Source organism: Elgaria multicarinata, chromosome 1 (genome assembly GCF_023053635.1).
Source record: "Elgaria multicarinata webbii isolate HBS135686 ecotype San Diego chromosome 1, rElgMul1.1.pri, whole genome shotgun sequence".
NCBI classification, from domain to species: domain Eukaryota; kingdom Metazoa; phylum Chordata; class Lepidosauria; order Squamata; family Anguidae; genus Elgaria; species Elgaria multicarinata.
The window spans coordinates 122,014,667-122,036,761 of NC_086171.1; the positions used below are offsets into that span (position 1 = coordinate 122,014,667).

General features: G+C 39.4%; 2 protein-coding genes across 2 annotated transcripts in view; one reads left to right on the forward strand and one right to left on the reverse strand.

Moving 5' to 3' along the window:
- Positions 1 to 3,006: 3,006 nt before the first annotated feature.
- On the reverse strand, positions 3,007 to 10,393 carry TMED5 (transmembrane p24 trafficking protein 5). The gene is made up of 4 exons (XM_063135847.1): positions 10,120 to 10,393; positions 6,699 to 6,796; positions 6,175 to 6,352; positions 3,007 to 5,265 (listed from the first exon to the last, which is right to left on the reverse strand). Exons 1-4 carry the CDS (start codon positions 10,303 to 10,305, stop codon positions 5,047 to 5,049), a joined length of 681 nt encoding a protein of 226 aa, XP_062991917.1. The 5' UTR covers positions 10,306 to 10,393; the 3' UTR covers positions 3,007 to 5,046.
- A 331-nt stretch (positions 10,394 to 10,724) lies between these two features.
- The window catches only part of CCDC18 (coiled-coil domain containing 18), a 44,137-nt gene continuing 32,766 nt past the window's right edge, over positions 10,725 to 22,095 (forward strand). Inside the window, exons 1-9 of the mRNA XM_063135869.1 lie at positions 10,725 to 10,860; positions 13,199 to 13,365; positions 13,468 to 13,633; positions 13,799 to 13,967; positions 15,124 to 15,229; positions 16,038 to 16,166; positions 16,971 to 17,067; positions 18,204 to 18,325; positions 21,765 to 22,074. Coding sequence (XP_062991939.1) covers positions 13,232 to 13,365; positions 13,468 to 13,633; positions 13,799 to 13,967; positions 15,124 to 15,229; positions 16,038 to 16,166; positions 16,971 to 17,067; positions 18,204 to 18,325; positions 21,765 to 22,074 — 1,233 coding nt within the window. The 5' untranslated portion in view covers positions 10,725 to 10,860; positions 13,199 to 13,231. The remainder of the gene's footprint in view (positions 10,861 to 13,198; positions 13,366 to 13,467; positions 13,634 to 13,798; positions 13,968 to 15,123; positions 15,230 to 16,037; positions 16,167 to 16,970; positions 17,068 to 18,203; positions 18,326 to 21,764; positions 22,075 to 22,095) is intronic.

Here is a 22,095-nt window from a genome sequence, read left to right on the forward strand (position 1 = left end):
TGTCTGAAAATTGACTGGAATGTATTCTTGAATGTTGCCTACTAATAATTGTCAACCACTAGCCCAGACTTCCCCAACCTGGTACCCTTCAGAAGTTTTGGACTACAACTACCAGAATTCATGACCGTTAGTCATGTTGCTTGGAGCTGATGTGAGCTGAAGTCGGAAACTTCTGGAGACCACCAGGTTAAGGAAGGCTGCCCTAGCCTTTAGTTCTTACAAGCTGTAGCATTTAACATTCAGCACAGTGTGATGACAAGTATGAAAAAACAAAACTCAACTAAGACAAACATAAAGCCCTAATCAGGTTTACAATGTTGCTAACTAAACCACTGTATTTTAGTAGCCTATCCTGGTTTTCTTGGCTTCAGTTTCGAATGGCAAGATTGATCATGGGTTCTAGCAACTGTTTGTCAAATTAATGTGGTGTGGCAGGTATGAATCTATTAAGACAGACCACACTATTTTAAAAGAAAACAAAATTCTAATTAGTAAATGATACACAGCTGTATAAAGTTTGAATACTTGTTTTTTCTACAATAGCATTCTTAAACATGTATGACTTTTCATAGTTCTGCTAGTAAATACTATCCTCCAAATTAACTGCTTAGACCATCCAGATTTTAATGGATCTGCATGTGTTCTAGTACCAAAAAATAGCTATACTGTATTTAACCAGCAGGTAGGCAGCTGTTACACTTTGTTTTGTAATCATAGCACTAGGGCAAGTGCTATTTTATCTTGTTTTCCCATGAAACAGGTAACCAGAGTGACTCATAAGGTTTTAAAGTTCTCTTTGTATTATCAAACCTTTTAGATTTAAAAATTTAAGAAGCTTGAAATTGGAAAAAAAATTAACCCCTCCCATTTTACCAAACTCTTCCATTTGAGCTTTCACCTATAGGGTTGGAGCTAGACTTTCCTCTACAGGCAAAAGAATGGGAGCCCTCTGAAAACCTACTTTGGGGGGTTCAGGGATTGAAGCAATTGTCCTCTATGTGAACTGAGCAAGAATAAAGACAGAAAGGAAATGGTTGAATAAGAAAAGACTTTATGGCAAAGAAATTTCCTGTTACCAAATACTCACAATGCATAAATATCCACCTATAACTTACGCATAAAACTTCTTGTTATAGCCTCTTTTTGATTAACTAATTCTCTATTTTGACATGAAAAGATTTGTTTTAACAATAATTTATAGGTGTTTTTCTTTCTAATTGTGGAACTCCAGGATTTTTTATGGCTGCTAAAAACAACTACATCTCCAATCTTATTTTAAGATGGCTGGAATGCCTTGTACCAGATATAGCCACTGCCTGTTTGTTTTGTTTACTGTAAATTAAGCTGTATGAATGTGTAATATAAACAAAGTATAATTGTCATCACACTTGGTGAAAAAGTTCAAGTGCTAGATGGAAGAACACTCTTCACAGCACTTATGCAATCAGAAGCATTCACCCTAATGGTTATCTTCTTGCACTAACAATCATTTAAGACAACTTATTCCACTTATAAAGGTAAAGAGACAGGAGTGATGTGCAAAGAGTATTTATTATAAACTCCATGGCCCAATATTTAATTTGAATGAAGCCAGTTCTCCCTCCTTCCATTTTAACAGAATTGGGCTGATTGTTCTCAGCAGCAAGGGATCAAGAGTTAACTTTTATTTTAATGGCACTCTGGGGTAGGGGGATCAGCAGTATTTGGACACTAAGGCTGCAATCCTTTACCCACTTACCTGGGAATAAGCCCCACAAAACTCAATGAGACTTAACTTTGAACATACATGTATAGAATTGTACTATAAGGTATATTTTTCTATGAGATTTATAAAGCAGAACTTGTGTATTTGCCTTTTAGATTGATAAAACTGCTTAGTTATTTCCAATTCTGATTAAATGAGGATGTATTAGCATTGCAGATAATGTCCTGGCATTACTGCAGTTTACAAATGCTTACTGCAACTTCTGTAAAAAATAATGGTGGGACTATGTGTTAATCAGAGTAAGTTGCTCACTGATCCAGAGCGACAAGATCATGGCTTATCCAGGCTCCTAAAGCAAAAGATATACTTCTATCACTGTGCAGGCTTATCAATAAAAATACACATGAGATTTAATACTCCTTTATTAGCTTTCTCCATTTCACAGCCACAAGTTTAGCCATTTACTATTTTATTTTGTTAATATAAAAATTCATTTTACATTTTCACTTGCTTTATTCAACATTATTAAATTGTACAATGCAGCCTTGAGTGCCATAGTAAGTAAACCTGTCTGAGAAGTCTGATAAACTACAATTATGGATTTATTTTGTTGGAAGCCAAAAGTAAACTCTGGCAAGGAACAGACTAGTTAGTAAGTAATAGCCTAACATCAGAGGTAGAAGGCTTAATCACAGCTTTTGAGTAAGGATGTGTTAACATTTATTAACAATGCTATATAACTAAGAGGCCATTCACATTCTGAACTCTAGTACCCCAATTGGAGCGGCATGTTCATTTCAGTTGGATTTCCTTTATAATAAAAACCCAGTTCTTTCCTCATCACATATATGTGTACATTTACAGAAGATGGTATTGTGTATGTATTTTGCCTCACAGATAAGAAAAACTTAATCATCTTTCAGGCTTTCCTTTTATTTGTTGACAACATTGGTATTCAGTAGATGGCTGCATCCATCTTTCAGGGATCTTGGTTGGGAGTCCTATTGCTACACTCAGAACTGACACCTGTAGACCAGTCTTAAGACACACTTAAGTCATCCCAGTTCTACCAATCATTCTGTAAAAATATTCATATGGATGTGAGATGATATACACAGAGAGAGACTACAAATGTAGCTTCAGTGAAGTATTAGCTTGCTGCTCATAAATTATGCTTGTATGTTCACACATCTGTCCTTTTAGCCCTTACTGTTTCTCAAGTCTAGATTAGTTCTTGGCTATTTTAGCAAATGGCACTTTTCTAGTAGTTAAAAATACCCAACAGGTTTGTGTTCACATGACTTAAGTTAAATTAAATTGCATATTGCTAATGGAAGAGATTTCTGCACCCTTTCCTCCCACACTGTTATGGGCTATTCAGTCCACTAGAAATTGAATGAGGGTCTGTAGGCCATCTCAGCACCTCCAATTAAAATGTTAATTATGAAGAGCTTCAAACAAAGGATTTTCATAATAGAAGCAGCATGGTATAACAATTATACTAAATAACGATTAAACACCTACACATTCAGGAATTGGTTTGGGACATATCCAGGATTAAACAATCAGAGTTTACTCGCAGAATTCAAACCAAGCATAGAGGGTGTGTGCACTAGCTCATCCCCAAGGGAACAACATGTATAGGTTTTTGGTGAATAATGATTCACTTCTTTAATCAAAGTTGGGATGCTGCAAGCCTCAGCATTCTTACTAGAGTATAAGTCCCATTGAGATTCATAGGACTTGCTTCTAAGTAAGCATTCTGAGGATCACGCTGTTCATTTCTTTGTGCTGTTTTAAAGTCAAATTTAAGAACAATTCTAGCTTGTGTTTTTCACACAAAATACCCGTTTTAGGTTTAGAGTAATCATAAGGAAAACAAACTAGCATTGTGAAGTATGTTTTAAAAATCAGTAAGTTAGAGGTCAAGCTAAGGGTTCAAGTAAAATCTTACTCTAGAAGTCATTATAAACCCTTTAGCAAGAAGTCATAAGTTCAGCTACTTGGTGTGCTTGTGTCAACACAGTATTGCAAACAAATATTAAAAATGCAGACTTACATCACATGCACACATGTCTAAGGTCAAGAAAGTAGGTATACTTCCACCATACAATATTAAAGCTCATATTTCAATGATAGTTTTATTTGCAATGACTCATTTTCATGGACAGAAATGTAACAGGACTACATGCTGCATTTTCTTCCCCACTACCAACCCAGAGAACTGCAGCTCTCTCTCTGGAGTATTATCCAAATTCTCACCATGCTCAGATAACTATACTTCCAAATGCTATGCCTTGCGGTATAGTGATGGGATGGCACTGTGGCCTTAAAGCTAGTTTAAAGCACACAGATGCATATAACAACTTAAATTATCTATTAATTTGTATGACATTTTACTAATGAAGATTCAAGAAAGCCAACAGACTAAATTGCTAATAATAAAAGTCCACTGACAAAGTGTAAACACAACTGTCCCCATGATCCAGGCACTTGCAAAGTTAAGAGGTTACATAAATAAGCCAGGGTAAAATTTTGTTTTCAGTACATAACTGAAGATGGTGCCTGATCAAACATACAACCTTGAGCCTGTATTTTTGCAGTTTTCAATAAATGATCAACTGCAATAATAATAATAATATCCTGATTCAGATTTGGTATATTAGCTCCCTAGTTTGGAAAATAGTAGCTGATACTGTTGTACCAGTAAAAATTCTGCTTTATAGGGCTTAGACCCTTGACCTTGTTATGTTTTTTAACATACTGATATCAAGAGAATACTTCATTCACAAAATAACAGACAGTCCAGAAGCAAGAATTTTAGATGCTAGTTCATTTGTTGAATCACTTTCTTGGTACAAATAAGTAACAACAGTGTTGTCTTATACCCAGTAAAACCAGTTGACTAAATAACATAATAGCTTGCCCAGGGCAAATCCTCCTGTTAACCAAAATCTCCAAGTTGGATAAGATGAAATACTGACTACAGATCTTTAGTTCATAAATATATGGTTCTTTGCTGTCTTCATAAAAATCTTACATTTAGGCTAACAGTGGTTAAGACATGTATATACAAATACGGCAAATATTAAAAATCTGAGTTTGCTCTAGTATTTTGTGCAAGATCGATGACCTAGGAGATTCAGACAAGCATTAAGTTATGCACCAAGTCTAAAAACTGTCTGACTGCAATTTTTTGGAGCAAAGAAAGGCATTCTGCTCACATTAAAAAGTCACATGTGAATAACTATTCAAAACAAGCTGGGAAGTATCATCCATCTCCTTTTCAGTAGCAGTGTATTGCGTTTTCCCTTGTTTGTTGCTCTTATGACTCTAGGGTATTAAGTTCTATTTTTCCTTTTATCTTCAAAAAGACTCTTCAACATGTAAACCTGAACAGCTGACACCACAACCATTACAGCCAGATTGACCATGGACCAAAAGTTTACCCTGTCAAAGTTGCTTTCTTGTATGTTTCTATCACGAGCTTCAAATGCTTTGAGGAAGGCCTGGATGTGGATGCTTTTGCTTAGTCTAGACTTCACACTGTTGACAGATTCCTAGTAAAGAACAAAATACTTGTTTCAGAATGATAAGTTCTCTAAAGAGGCCCATATTCAACAGAGTGTAGACTAATCTTAGAATATTCATAGTGTTGACACTGTTGGTCCCTGCTCCACCCTTTCTTCCTAGAAGTCATTGTTCCTAGCTCCAAAGCTTCCAACTGAGAAGAGTTATCTCCTTCATGCTTCTCTTAGTTACATAGTCCTGAAGCTGAGATTAGTGCTCTATTTTTGCTCCAAATGCTCCATTCATATCTCCAAGTCAACTAACGTTTCAATAAAAAGAATCCTGTTCTTTATGTACTCCCAGAACTCTGCCCACAAACCACCCACCCTTGGCATGTTTTGGGTTAGCCACAGATTTGTAAGGGTCAAACAGTTCTCCAGGGGTGATGGAAGAAGCCTTACCTTACAATTAGCAATCCTTACCCTCCAGCCAAGCCCCAACAATACTAGTCTATTGTTGCTCTTCCAACTTGGGGCCCAGGCCGCTACCTCACTAGCTATTGCTGCCTTGATATGCTACAGGTCAGTCTCCACACCACACAAGCCAAATACACTAGGAGGCATAGAAAAAATTCAGGTATTTGGTCACACATGCATTATAAACCTGATGTTGCCTAGAAATCTAAAGTAATTATTCACCCAGAGTAACAAGCAGCATGCCCTCCATCAAGGACAGTCCTTTTGTCATCCTTGCTCTGGCCACTCTACATCATCAACACAGGTTAGCCTTCACTGTTCTATACCTGCCCTCATTTCAAGGTAACTAGAGATAGCTGGGCAGCCTCTATAGCACTGTCTTGCTTGCTGTGCAATCGTGATCCAAAGGCAGAGCAAGTTAATTCTAAGGGTAGGGAGCCACACATTCCACACACAAAAATTAAAGGCTGGTTATATACTTACCAGAATATCTTCTAACTTCATATCCAGAAGATCTGTACCAGTTATATAGTTCTTCCAGTCTTCTTGTTCTTCATCTCCCATGTTATCTAAGATCAGTTCAAAGAAAATCACCTTCTCTGACAAAGTGCTGAATGTATTGTCAAAGCAGAACATGTAATCACCATCCTCTGTCTCCACTCTGTGAACACAAGACATTATGCTTTAACATGCAGCATGTAGATTGTTTTCCAAGCTCTCTTTTATGATAGTTTGTAGCTATATGCCTAAAACACTTGACATACATAAGGACGGACTTTGGATGGTTTCCTCTTGCCACCAGCCCTCTCCCCTGCGCCTCATTTCACACTTTTCAGGAGGTTCCACAACAATCAGGAGGCTTTTCAGGGGTGTAGGAGATTAGAAAGTCCCCTCCTGTGAGCTTCCTTTTCATGGTTCTCAGGATACAAGCCTTTTAGTTTGGCATTTAAGAGAGTCATCTTAAAAATGATTTAGTCAAGTCTGAATAAGGTCATTCTTAAACTTACGTGTGGACTCCATCTGATTTTCTCTGTTCAAAAACAAGGGTTTCATGTTTTGGTGATATCAGATGAAAATCCACATCTAAACCTGCTCCATCTAGAACCTAGGGAGACAACAAACAGCAGATTGAAATTTCAGTTTGAAGATCTCTAGAATTCCTATTTTATATTGTAGCTTTTGGGAGAAGTATAGATACAGATGGCAATAACATTTCAAGACATTTAAATTTATTCACTGCATTAAATAACAGATAAATTTGGATTCAAGGAAACTGCTAAAAACAGCACTTGGTATTCCAGCATTCATAATCATCCACATTACTGAGGAGGATGGCAACAAGGGAGAGGGCCTTTTTGGTGATGACCCCCCGACTGTGGAATGATCTCCCTGACGAGGCTCACCTGGCTCCAACACTGTTCTCTTTCAGGCGCCAGGTCAAGACTTTTCTCTTCTCCCAGGCATTTAACAACATTTAACAATGCTTAGTTTGTTTTCTAATGGACCCCAGAACTGTTGTTTTTAAATGGATACTGTTGTTTTTATACTGTTTTTTATGTCTCTGGTGGTTTTTAAATTTTGTATACTTTTTAATGTTTACTGTTTTAACTTTTGTGAACCACTCAGAGAGCTTCGGCTGTGGGGCAGTATATAAATGTAATAAATAAATAAAATAAATAAACAATGGCTACATTCATTGGTGAGGTGTTACAAGAAATATCCATTAGTGTACAGAAAACCTATTCTTGCAACTAGCAACTATGGCATTTAACACAGTCCCTAGATTCAATTTTGTAAATTTACCTTTTAAGATTGCAAAAATGAAGAAGTTGGAAGATATGATGACCAAAAAGCTAATGGAGCAAAAGCAAATAAAACCAAATGCATGCACAAATTAGGAGTTGGGGCGCAATCCTATCAGATCTGCCATAAGCCTCCGAACATGTCTCCTCCTTTATATTTTAGCTAGACAGGTGATTTCACCCATGTAGCAGAGGCTTCAGGGATGGAAGGAGGCTGAGGACAACTGGGGATATCTCATAGACCCATCTTTCCAGTAGAGATGTGAAGGCCCAGAAAAAAACCAGGAAAAATTCAGAAAAAAACAGGTTTTTTCTGAAGCCTTTTTTGGGGATTTTTTAAAAAATTGGGGGGGAAATGAAGAAAAAACAGATTATGGAATGTTTTATTTTAGCATGATGAATAAAATGTTTAAGACAAGGTGTTCAGATATTTACTTCTCCAAATGATTTCTAAAAACTATGTACAGTATCAGATTATTACAATTTCAGTGCACCAAGGACAAGCAAGTCCTAGGTTGCAAACTGAGATTACAACTCTCAAATGCAAGATGCATTTCTGCCTCTAGGGGGCACTGCCACTGAAGTAGAGACTGAAACTGATAGCTATAGCTCAGAAAATTAGTCTGATTTAATTTCATGCATATTCACTGAATCTTCGTCCCCCCTTTTCTCAGTTCTTTTTATGGGAATGGATGCCTTATGTCTTAACACAGTAATTTTCTTTGTTACTAATAGTGGTGGTTTCTTCTGTTGTTTTTTTAAATTGTTTTTTGCCTGCTCCTCATAAACTGGGAAAACCAAAGAGGTTCCTTACAGTTCAGTTGTTCTTAATAGTTCAGGAGCTTGTAGCTCCATTTGTTACCAAAAAAAGTAAAAAATAAAATAAAAAGTAAATTAAATTTGTAATAATTGTTTGAATACACTATACTTTTAATATACCAAATTTAATAATTTTATGCCAAACCAACTTGGACATAATTACCCTTTATGTTGCTAAAGTAACAAAGTGACTTTCAATCTGTAAAAAATGCTAATATTGCATTATTTCAATTTTTCTGAAAATGTTCATGTTTTTCGGGGGAAACAGTTTTTTACCATGGCTTCAAAATTTCCGGAAATTTTAGGTCTCTACTTTCCAGGCTCTTCTACTCTCCACCCCCAGGGTTGGCTCCGTTTCCTAATCTTCGCAGTCCATTTTTCAAGCGCAGGGAGGTAGCCTGTACTGTTCTCTCCATGCTGGTTACGAGGGGGAGGGAACACGGTTTCCTGGCTCCCAGCTTGGAGCCCTATCTACGAGCTTGGTGCCAGGAAACTGAACAATCCTACGTCCCCCCAGATGCTGTCTAGGGGATGTAGGATTGCTCCCTTAATTCATTTATTGTTCCTATGTCCATAGAGCAAACTCCACAAAAAATGCTACAGAACAGAGTAACAGCAACATATGCAAATAAGTTGGTTTTGTGGCAGTTGGTTCCATGCAACTAGAGCGTTAAGTGTCCATTTCCGCCTTATTCTCATTTAGATTTTTTTGTCATCAGTTTCAACATCTTTAGCTTACGTGGCTTTTCTGTTATCTCACTTTGTCAAATCAAGCTCCTAAAACCAGTTTGACCCAGACTTTCATTGACATCTCAGTAGCCTGTTTGCTCTGTAAATATGAACTGTCACTCTTCCTCAAGCTAGAGAGAAGGTCTACTCTCATTGCTTTCTGTCTGGTTCTTTAGAACTGCACACTAAAGTTCTGATCCTGCAGTCAATAAGATGAAAGTGAACCCAAGCGTATCTTTTCAAACATTCAATTTGGTACTTATATGCTAACCCAAAGCAGAGGCAGATGGAAGATGGCAAAAACAGTACCTGCAATCCATCATACTTTTTCTCTGCATTATCAAGACAGAGTTTCTGCCACGTGGCCTAGGTATACTGTCACCTTTAGTGGAAGTGCGGGCCAGAGTCACCAGCACATCACTCACTTCTTAAAGTAGCCACTCTAATATATCAGTACAACAGTAAATAAATTAATCCAGCTGTTTTAACCAGGGCAACTGCAAACAGTATATGGCTGTTTCTCTTCCTGCCCAGGCATTGCTAGCTCTACTAGACCATAAAAACACAAAAGGTAGGCTGCAATCCTATGCACACTCACCTGGCAGTAAGCCCCATTTGGGGACAGTAGGACTCACTTCCGAGTAAGCAGACACAGGGTTACACTCTAGAGTTCCAAATATGGGAAGGAAGGTCAGAAAAGCCAGATTCTCCTCTGTCGTATATGTAGGTAGGTGTGTGTATGTTTCCCGTATGTGTCGGAATACTCTCATTTGTAGCCGAAAGTAATACAATGCAACACAGGAGAAGTTTTACCACTTCATTCTGCTAAATTGCTCTTGGATTCCGGGCATTGAACTGCAAGTTGGGCACGGGTGAACACACAGTGTTGCATCCGCTGATAGTCTAACTTAAGTCCCATTCATCCCGATGGGTCTACTCTACGTAAATCCTAACATTGGGTATGACCCATTCGCACGTGAGCTCCTAACCGGCTATTATCAAGCCGAGGACCTGAGAAGGGCAACGTCACCAGGCCTTCACACCGGTCGTGGAGACCCAGCGGCACCCCCTTCCTCACCTGATACTCGATCTCCAGCGAGGCCTCTTTCTGCATGGGCTGGAAGAAGCACTCCTTGCGGCCGGCGGGCAGCGTGAAAGTGAAGTCGCTGTCGAGGGCGGTAGCGAAGCCCGAAGCGCCAGGCGGTGGCAGCAGCACTAACAGCGAGAGGGAAGCCAGCAGGCACCGCCCGAGCCCCGTCGCCATCCCGGCCGCGTCCCCACAGCCCAGGAAGCGGGAAATTCCGTCGCAGGCTGCCCACGCTGCTTCTCTCGCTCCTGTTCGCCTCCGGCGCTGAGCGAAGGGCGGGTGCGTACCCACAATGCACAGCGTACGGAGGAGGGTTGGGGTTGAATCAACGAAGGGAGGAGTAGGGGGAGCAAAAGGGCCTCTCTCGCTTTTTTTTTTTTTAAACATAGCTTTATCTCTAAGGTGATAGGAGGCGCCTCAAGAGTGTCGGTTTGCAAGGCACTGTGGGAAGTGTAGTCCGCAGCTCGTTGAAAACAGGAGCGGGAAGCGGGAAGGATGAGCCAGGGAAAACTACGATTCCCGAGAGACGAGGACTAGCAACTAGCGGCTAGGCGACCGCTTCTCTTGAACCGTCTCCTTCTCCTCCGCCACTCACGGGCTCTCTTGCCGAAGGGCCCGCGCAGTTCGAACGCAGGGAAGACGGATCGCCCCGAGGGCCACGATTCCGAGTGCGGAAGGGTTAATGCCGGGGGAAATTACAGAGATATTTCCTCAGAGGGTAAGGAAAAAAGGGTGAGTAAGCGCTTGCTTTTCCTCTGGGAAAAAGGGTTTCCCTTGGGAGTTGAGTCCAGCTCCTAGTTCATTATTTTTCTCCCCCAGCAGAAATTAATTGTGTTAAAAGACGGGGAGGGATGGTTGGACCTCAAGCATAGTCGTGGCTTATTCATTCTGGGACCAAACGGCCTAGGGAAGGGGGGGTGGAGGGGAGAGAGAGAGAGAGAGAGAGAGAGAGAGATGTAGTGTTGCTAAGCAACGTGAAGCCCTCTGGCCTGGAACCCGCGCTGCCGAGGCGGTTCCTTGGAAGATGCTCCCAGCTGTGACAGACCAGGATGACCCTGAAGCGGAAAGGTGAGATTATATGGGCGGATAGTAGTTTACTATTAGTAAAGGTTACAACAGAGCTTCGTTTCGGAAGAGAAATGGTGAGCAGGTGCTCCAGTGGGAAGAGTTTGTTTACTCTGTGCCTGTAGAAGACAATATTGGGTCTGGCTCAAGTCATGTATGTGTGGATCTGTTTATAGCCTAGTGCCCTCCTGATGTTTTGGGCTAATTTTTGTGAACTGCTCAGGGAGCTTCAGCAGTTAGGTATAGAAGTATTATAGATGAAATCTGATCTGCCCCAGACAGAGTAGCTAATGGTTGGGGGTTATGAGAGCTATAATTTAAATCATCTGGAAGGCACCAAGTTGCCTAATAAATCAAATCTATAAAAATCAGTTAAGTGAACAGAAGATAAGCTCAAGGTATTTAATATGTTTTGAAAGGTCTGTGTACACATCTATCATCCTGGAATAACAAGCCCTGATCTCATGCCATCTTCTGATTTGTGTAAGCCAGCAATTCCATTCTATCTGCCAGAGCACATTAATGTGCTGCAAGAAATAAATTAAATAATAATAAAGTTCATGTTGGCCCAGAGTACCCATTTCACAGAGGCTGCTGCTCTGGGCTTCAATCACACCACTGCAGAGATGCAGAGGTGTGTGTGTACACATACACCCACACAAGTATGTATATTGTAATGAAAAATAAGCGCTTTTAACTTAACATTGACCTGGCAAACTATGAAAGGTCCACTGAAACTGCTCTAGTTTATAGAGCTCTGCTGCATTCCCTAGTTTCATCCCATTTAGACTACTGTAATGCACTCTGTGTAGGGCTGCCTTTGAAAATTGTTCAGAAACTTCATCTGTTCCAGAATACTGCAGCCAGACTGTTAAACTGGATGAATTACAGGGAGCATGTGACTCCATTGCTACAACAGCTTCAGTGGCTACCAGTCTTCTTCTGAGCACAATTCAAAGAGCTGGTTAATAAAGCCCTATACAGGGCCTACCTGAAAGACTGCCTTCTCCCATACAAAGCTGCCATATTTTAAGATCTTTAGAAGAGTCCCTTCTATTAATATTGTCACCTTCAAAGGCACATTTGGTGGTGATGTGAGAGAGGGCATGCGTGATGGCCACTCTTAGGCTATGGAACTCCCTGCCAAGAGAGACTAGGTTTGCTCCTTCTCTTCTGTCCTTCTGATGGCAGGCAAAGGCTGTTTTATTCAAGAAGGCCTTTGGCATATAAGTGGGTCTGTTGGGTTGGGTGCTGTTTTTATTCTGTTATTGCTGTGTTTTTATTGTATATTAATGCATTGCATTATTATTATTATTATTGTTATTAAGTTAGCTGCCTTGAGTCCCATTTTTATTGGTTGAAAGGCAGGGTACAAATCCAATCAATCAATAAAATGTACCCCACTCATTCAATTCACAATGTAAACCATGGTTTTGCATTATGTATGAACTTAAGACAAACCACAGTTTCTTTTTAAATCGAGATGGTAACCATCATTTGAAAATTATTTGCAAACAATAGTCCTAAGGGAACCTAGTTTGTGTTGACTATTACCAATGGTAGGAAGGGATAATGGAAACAAGGAAGCACATTCTAAGGCCTTAGCTAGACCTAATGATTATCCCGGGCAAATGGAGGGGTCATTCCTGCCTGCTCCCAGAATCCCCTGTGTGCCATTTGGATGCACAAAGATGATGCCTGGATGGTCCGTTGTTTTTATACTATTTATGTTTTTGATGGTTTTAAATTTTGTATACTTTTTAATGCTCACTGTTTTTAACTTTTCTAAACCATCCAGAGAGCTTCGGCTATGGGGGGTATATAAATGTAATAAATCAAACCAAATCATATAGGCCTGGTCTAGCCATGGCCGAAGAGGCCAGCATTACATCTGCATTGGTTCATAAGGGAAAGCAAACATTTAAAATAAAATGATTTTATCTGTGATTTTAAAGAGTATTTTACTTCAAAGAGTGAAAATTGCTTATTAATATTGCTTTTGTAGTTACCTTTTACATTAGACTGATGTATAATATCAATGGAACCTAACTTATGGGCTTTTCATGATCACCACAAGGATGAGGAAGATGTGCTTGCAAATGTTATGGCATTAAGGAGTAAGCTTAAGAATACAGAAAGATATTTACAAGACTTGGGCGAAGAGCTTTACAGGTACGTGCATGTACTATCCTAATATTGATGTAATTTGTCTCAGAAGAGTTGTTGAAAAAAAATCAAAGGAAAGTGTTTATTTTTTCTTTTCTTTTCTCCTAGTACTAATTCACATAATTCTGACGTCAGTATTCATGATGGTGAGCTTGAGATTTTAACGATGGAAGATCTTGTTGATCCTAGTGAATTACAAAATTCTTCATCTCTTACTACTGTGAATAGAATGTCTTGGCATAAGAAGGATTCACCAAGGAAACCCAGGAACAAAGTAAATATTCAAGAGTTAATGAACTTTTGTTTGGCTGTTTCTGGCAGTTTGTATATAATACTCCTATGGAATTGGACCTGATGATATTGTTGATCATAAAAAATAGTAACATGAACAGCTCACATTGGTTGATATTTGTTAAAAATATTGTATTCTGTTTTCTAGTCTTACTCGTTATCTTTTGATAAAAGCATGGAAGAAGAAAATGAGCTACTAAGGGACAAACTGAATATAGTCCGAGAAAAAAATTCATCTTTGACTTCCCAGAATCACCATCTAATGAATGAAATTGAAACTATAAACTTTGAGCTGAACCAGACAAGAGCACGAGTAGGTGTTTTGAAAAGATTTATTTGTTTTAAGATATGCTATTTTGCTAATTATGAAGGTATACACTGCAACATTCTTTGCGTTTACCTTGACTTGAGGTGTTTTCCCTGTATTAGTAGAGTTCATTAGTTATTCATCCATTTATTGATAATTCAGTAGTATTTATTAGTACTTGCTGGCTTACAGGATCAAAGGTATCGGTGTGGCGATGCTTAAAACACATATTATGAAGTAGACTTATGGAAAGCATTATTTCAAATCACACAAAGAGAAAAGGCCATTCTGTACCCTACCAGAGTTTGTAACAGTGTCCACTTGACAGAGCTTATAAAACACACTTCTCTGTTTCACACAGTACATTTAGGCATATTCTTATGTATACACTTAAGAAACGTAATCTGTGAAGCAGCCCCAACTTGTCACCTTTTGTTTTATGGTAGTATTGTATCTTTGTCCTTTCCGAAGTTTTTTCTGTATAGCAAAATTGATTACATATTTAAATAAATTCATTAAATAAAATGTTTTTATTTGCACTCAACCAACTACCCTAGGAATACCTAAGCACGCAGGGATACACTTTAAGCTCTCTCTCTTTTGAAGCAGAGATGTACAGATGACCCTACTCTTTCAGGTTTCCCGGGGTGTCTTAGATTACATGTCTGCCAAATTTCAGCTTCCTAGTTTAACATGTGAGAAGCTTACCCATTTTGTATAGTTAGAGGTCTCTGTTTTGAGGGAGAAATGTAAAGATATCGAGTTTTCAGTCCCCACTCTCAATGTGTGCCCCCACCCCAAGTAATCAGGGATGCCTTCGCCTATGTATATACCAGATTTCACAGCTCTAGCTCATGCAGAAGTACAATTTGGGAGCGAGTGAGTGATTAGAGTAATATTGAATAGAGTGAGAAGAATGCACAGGAAGTATTCAGAATGTAGTATTTGGCATGCTGATAAATTATGTAAAATTGAGCAATATTAACTTTAATGATTGGGCTGTGTTCAGATTAAAACAAGAACTAGCAAAGGTAGCCCATTGGGAACTAGTGAAGAAATAGTCTGCAAAGGATTGAAATGACTCTGTGTGCATATGTATGACCGTCATGTTTCAAAACGCAATAGACAACATTAATGGATTCTTCTTATATTTATTTTTCAGTTAGCCTTCCTTGAATCTGCCTTGGGGACCCATTCAGTCAGCATTCCAATGTTAGAAGAACAGATATCAAGTTTGGAAGCAGAAGTTCAAGCTCAGGATAGCGCTCTGAAGTAGTGAACTGTTTGTTTTTTATTCCTCTTTCTAACTAGCAGGGTTGGTTCATCCATGACTTTCCAGGGGGAAATCTCAACTTGGCATGGCTCTCAGATGCACACGTGCGTCTTCCCCTCACCATGGAGAGAAAGAGTTTGAATGTAGTGTCTCCATTCTAAAATGTCCATGGAAAGAATGGATAGCCTAGCTCACTCATTATTCTCCATAGTGAAAGTAAGTTAGAAAGTCTGAAACTTGCACCAGATTGAGATTTCTCTCCTGGAAATAGCAAGTGAACTGGCCCACAGTGTTTATGCTATTAATTATGTAGTTATTTTGAAAAAAATACTTACATTGAAATCAACATTATTTGCACTTTGTTCCCAAACCTATGAATATAAGCCTACTGTTTTCAATGGAATTTACGTCTAACCCAGTGGATCATAGTGTTCATCATGCAAGTACAATAAGATCCAGTTCAGATGTAATGAAAAAACATGGTTTCTTGATACATGAGTGAGCCCGGGGAGCCTTAGGCTTGCACATCTTCACCTCTTTCATCTGGCAGAGGAGGAGGTTAGAAACAGAGGTTTCTGATTTTAAACTACCCTTTCCTTCCTATACCTGGCCACCAAAGAATGAGTTTAATAAAAATAAGAATCTTATCTGCAGATATATCAGGCTGGGTACTTCTCTCAAATCTCTGTATTGAAGTCAAACAAACAAACATACTTCCCACTACTTACTTGATGTTCTTAACGAAATAGTTTTGCTAGTAAAAAAGAAGGGTCTTGTTTAAAAAGCTGTTTTCTAATTTGTTTTTAGAGAGGCAGAAGATAAATTAGAGCAAAGCCAGAAAATGGTCATGGAAAAAGAGTACGCTTTGCAGAAGCTAAAGGAGGAATATAAGCAAATGAAACTTGATGTAATTGAACGATCTAAACAAGGAAAGAGGTGACAAATTACACAAGAGCTTGGTTTTATTCTGAAAGCTTGACAGCATATCACTTGCTACAAAATATTTGTTGTAAGATTCCTTGTTTTGTGTTGTTGAACAAAACTAACCATGTTCTTTCAGGGGTAATCCAGATTTCTTTTTTTTTTCTTTTTTTGCTGAAATTGAGAGTTTCCAACAGTATTGGTGCCATGCCCTATAGATACCATTAATTTATCAGGTTGTGTTGCTTTTGGAATAAATAAAAACTGTTTGAGTTGAAAAGAAATTGATACAGCAGTCCTACCTCAGTTATATTACATTTATTAAAGCTTAGATTCAGTATTTTAGATTTTGATCTCATGGATGGATGATAGTGCTTTGCCTCACACATTGAAGCCCTGACCTGGCAGATACCTGCCTATGCATAGGAACATCAAGGCCCTGTTCAGAAGTTGTTTCCCCTTGCAGAGATCCTGGATGTGGCTGTGAATGCATGCTCCTCCCCCTCCCCTGTTCTTCCCACCATGTAGAGAAATGAATGAGTGAACCAACAGATTAAAATATAGCCAACAGATATAAAATGTAAAATGTTTTATATTTTAAGATACTGTATTTTCATGTTGGGTGGGGTTTTTTTATAGTTTGAAAGATACAGCTTTTATTATAAAATGGTTGGAAATACTGGGAGTTCTAGTCCAAACCATCTGGAGGTCACCAGGATGGTGAGGGTCATTTTAAAGCTTTGCTGTTGTGGGAAATATAATCTTATACCATTACTTTCCTTGGCCAGTTTAAAACTGAGTTACCTCTTTCATTTAAAGAACTGAGCAGCAAAGAAATGAAGCTCTGTATAATGCTGAGGAGCTGACAAGAACTTTTAAAAAATACAAAGAGAAAATAACTGATAAATTGGAAAAGGTAAGACTTCAAAAAGTCGATCATTTTAACAGAATTTTATGTGTACCCAGAATTGATGAAGCTGTGTTTTGATGCTAAAATTAACCAATGTTATTCTAGCATGCTTTTCCTCCTACGCCTTTTAAATGCAGCTTGAACAACAGAAATCAGCTCCGTACCAAGGAGAGCATAGCCTGCTAAATTTAATAACTAGGCTTGCTGTTAAAGGCACAGTAGCAAGATTGAGGGTTGGGGAGATGGCAGCCGTAGCTAACATTGTAAAATAGTTTACTTCTTTTACACTTACCTGGGCGTAAGTCCCATTGAACTCAATGGATCTTACTTCTTAGTTGACATCCATAAGATTGTGCAGTTATCTAGGATTAAATGCCTTATAGCTATATCCCAACTTGCTTTTTATTCCTTTGACATTAAAAAAATAAAGACTATAAGGTTCTGCTTTATTTGTTTTAATTAGTTTAATAGTTCTTTTCATCCTGCAAAATCAAAGATGTTCACAGCATGCCACTCAAAACACCTTAAAGTACAATAAAATGAAAACTGGACCACAAAAAGGTCTATCTGACAAAAAGCAGTAAAAAGGCTAAATTTCCTCCTAAAACAGGATGGTTTTCACAAAATCAGGCTGTCTTAGTCTCTTCTTTCCTTAGCAAGTGTGTGATTATTACTTAAAATTCAGGAAGGCATTGAGGGGCTTTAGAGCCAGTAAAGAAGGCTCTAATATTCCTCATACATGTTCAAGAGTAGAATGCTAACCCCATTCTCTGCAGGGCACCACTGAGCCCTTTTTGGAAGACTGGTTGCATTAATTCAAGTATGCTGCTTATTTTAACCCGGAAGAATATTGGCAAAAGTAAAACTTTTTTCTGTATCCTGACCTAGACACACACACACACACACACACACGACTGAGTTCTTTGCATAGCTAAGTGTTTGTCCTAGTTCTAGGAAGGGACATGTGAGTGTGTAGTATGAACATCAGTACCGAACACTTGCATTCCCTCACTCTGCTGTGGAGATTCTTCCCAAAGAAGAATCTTGCTCAAAGCTTGCTCAAAGCAGGACTGCAACCATAACTTATTTTTTTGATCAATAGCCAATGCATTATTGCTGAAAAATGTTTACTTTTCATTCAGGTTCAAGTGGAAGAACAAATTTTAGAAAGAAATTTAATGGACTGTGTAAAAGAAAAGGAAAAATTGCACGCAAAATGTGATAGCTATAGAAATGAGCTTGAAAACATGAGGGAACAACTGAGGTAAATGTGTGTGTGTTTTTCTTTGATGCCTCCATATGGAAAACATATGCTAACGGATAATTTTTAAAGTTGTTTTGATATTTGGATAATGAAGTCCTCTGATTTTGACCTGGTTCATATGTAATGCCAAGTCATGGGTTGTTTAACAAACCTGGGGTTGTTTCCCCTAGAAGATGCAAAGCAGAAGTGACAGGTGTGTGGGAGGCTACACACTGTCTCACACTTGGCCTCAACAACCCATGGATTAAACAACCCATAGGCTGATGTTACTTGCAAACTGGGTCAAAAGATGAATGGTTGATGAATGTGACTGCCTGGCTAGTCTAATCCATGTTACTGTTGACTGAGCAGCAAAACTGTAATATGATTGATTTTCAGACATACAAAGTTTTCTTACCTCATGACAAATGGCGGAAGATCAGCTTAAATGTATTCAAATTAGTGTTTTGTCAACAGTCAGATATATACCATACATGTCATATACCATACCATACATAGACTAGGGATTCTGTTAGTGTAACGGCCACCCTGCTGCCTATCAGACTCTCTGGCTGAGCTCACGGAATTGGTCTCGGAGCTGGTGTTGGAGTCGCCTGGGCTTTCGGTCCTGGGTGACTTCAACATCCCATTCGAGACCAGTTTGTCAGGTGCCGCTTGGGAGTTCATGGCATCCATGACAAACGTGGGCCTATCCCAACTGGTCTCTGGACCCACACATTCAGAAGGTCACACCCTCAATGCTGTTTTCAGTTCCAAACGGACTGTTCTGAGGGTTGAGGTGTTAAATACCTCTGCATTATAATGGACAGACCATTTTCTGGTTAATATGACGGCTACTATCTGCCCCTGCAGGGGTGGCAGACCTATTAAGATGATCCACTCTCGAAGGCTGATGGATCCTCTTGGATTCCAGAAGGCCTTAGAGGATTCTATGGCTGGTACTGTCAATGGTCCTGTAGAAGCCCTGGTCAATAGATGGAATCAAGATCTGACTAGGGGTATTGACACAATCACCCCCAAACGTCCTGTCCGACCCACTTCTAACTGGGCGCCCTGGTATACAGAAAATCTCAAGGAGCTGAAGCGGGAAAGATGACGACTGGAGTGCCAATGGCGGAAAACTCGACTTGTATCTGACAAGACACGACATGGAGAACATCTTCGTTCCTATGTGGTGGCAATATGTGCAGCGAAGGAAGCTTTATTTTCTGCACGCATTGTGTCCGTGAACTCAAGTCCAGTAGAACTGTTCAGGGGTCTCAGACACCTTCCCCCCGGAACCTGGTCTTAGAGCCTTCAGTAGTTTGCTGCAATGCCTTTAATGATAATTTCACAGATAAAATCTCTCGTATAAGAGCCAATTTAGATGCCGCCATTATAGCAGAAGCTAACAATGGGGTGACAAGCAATTTCGCGAGTTGGATTACACTGGATCGGTTTCAGTTCATGAGTACCAAGGATATGGACAAGCTGCTTGGACGAGTGAGGAGGACAACTTGCCCTCTCGATCCCTGTCCTTCTTGGCTGGTCACCCAGGGAGGAGATGCAGTTAGATTACATCTACAACGTATTATCAATGTATCTCTCAGGGAGGGGAGTTTTCCAACATGTTTAAAAGAAGCAGTGGTACGGCCGCTTCTAAAAAAGCCCTCTCTGGATCCCCTGGACCTTAATAACTACAGACCAGTATCAAACCTTCCATTTTTGGGCAAGGTGATTGAGAGGGCAGTTGCCTTCCAACTCCAAGCAGTTTGGGATGATACAGATTTTCTAGACCCATTTCAAACCGGCATCAGGGCAGGATATGGAGTTGAGACTGCTATGGTCACCTTAGTGGATGATCTACGCCTGAGTATTGACAAAGGGAGTGTGTCCCTGTTGGAACTTCTGGATCTCTCAGCAGCTTTCAATACCATCAATCATGGTATCCTTCTGGAACGCCTGAGGGGATTGGGAATCAGAGGCACTGTGCTGCAGTGGTTCCGGTCCTACCTCTCAGGTAGGTTCCAGATGGTGATGCTTGGGGATAGCTGCATACCACAAGGCATTATCCTATCCCCAGTGATGTTTAACATCTACATGAAACTGCTGGGAGAGATCATCTGGAGGCATGGAGCGGGGTGCTATCAGTATGGTGATGACACCCAAATATATTTCTCTATGCCTTTGACAACAGCATCAGCTAAGGATAGTGTGTCTCCTCTGAATGAATGCTTGGAGGAGGTAATGGGCTGGATGAGGAAAGACAAACTGAAGCTGAATCCAGACAAGACAGAAGTACTTACTGTCAAAGTTCCCAACCTGGGTTTGGAGGTGTGTCAACCAGTTCTGGATGGGGGTACTCCTGGATCTGTCACTCCAAATGACAGCTCAGATAGATGCAATGCCAGGACTGCCTACTATCAGCTTCGGCTGATACGCCAGCTGCACACACTGGTAACTTCAAGGCTTAACTTCTGCAATGCACTGTACATAACGGTACCTTTGTGCCTATTCTGGAAACTTCAACTAGTGCAAAATATGGCAGCCAGGTTGGTCACTGGTACATCTAGGGGTGACCATATTACACCAGCTTTAAAATCACTACACTGGCTGCCAATTAGTTTCTGGGCGAAGTATAAAGTGTTGGTTATTACCTTTAAAGCCCTACATAGTTTGGATCCAAGTTACCTGCGGGATAGCCTTCTCCCGTTTAACCCATCCCACATACTCAGGTCCCCTGGAAAGAATTTACTCCAATCAGCAAAAACTAGGCTGACAACCGTTACCCAGAGGACCTTCTCTTCTGCCACCTGCCGGGAGAGATTAACAGATCAACTTAACAGTCTTCTAGAATTTAAGAAAGCCATAAAGACTGATCTCTTCCGGCAGGCCTACCTAGCTGAATTTTAAATGCCTCTTAATAATGTATTAGTTTTATATGTTTTTAATCAATTATATGTATTTTATGGTGTTTTGTATTTGTGTTGTTCCCCACCTCGATCCAGAGGGAGAGGTGGGTAAGAAATACATAAATATTATATATTATTATTATTATTATTATACACTTGGGGTAAATGGTTTCCCCAGTTCTCTGTTACTGTTCCGCCAATCTGCTGTCCATTGGATTCTGGATTAGACTTCACTGTGGAACCAGTTTCAATGTTTAATGGAATAGCTTATAGGAGTGAAAGTTCAGTTTGGATTTATGTAATTTTAATTACTGGCTTTTTTATTATTGGTTCTGAGAAAAGACAGGGTTAGAGTAGGATGATAGTTTCAGATTCCTTGAGGCTATCTCTAGATGCATAGGCCATTGCTTAGAACACTCTGCCTGAGTAAAATGGAAACATTATGCATATGTTCCTTTCCCTCAGTAAGAGGGAATCTTCAAAATGAAATCTTTCAGACCTTGGAAATTTTTGCAGAACCTTTCTGCTTTTGTTTTGTATTTGTTTAGAGAATTAGCTGAAGAGAATTTTACTGAAAAAGAGAACATAAAGTGTATAGAAGCCAAGAGTTCTGAAATGGAATTGCTGCTGAAACATTCTCAGCAGACCATCCAGATGCTTGAAAGTAGACTTCAGGACCAAGACACAGTGCTTGAAGAGAAAAATACCCTGATAAAAGAAAATGCTGATTTAAAAGCACAAATTGTAGAGCAAAAGGATCAACTTAATTTATATCATCAAGAAATTGAGAATTCAAAAATTGAACTGAAAACCTTAGAAAATGTTATTTCCCAGTTGTCCCAAAGCTCATCAAATGAGGTACAGTAATGCCTTTGAAAT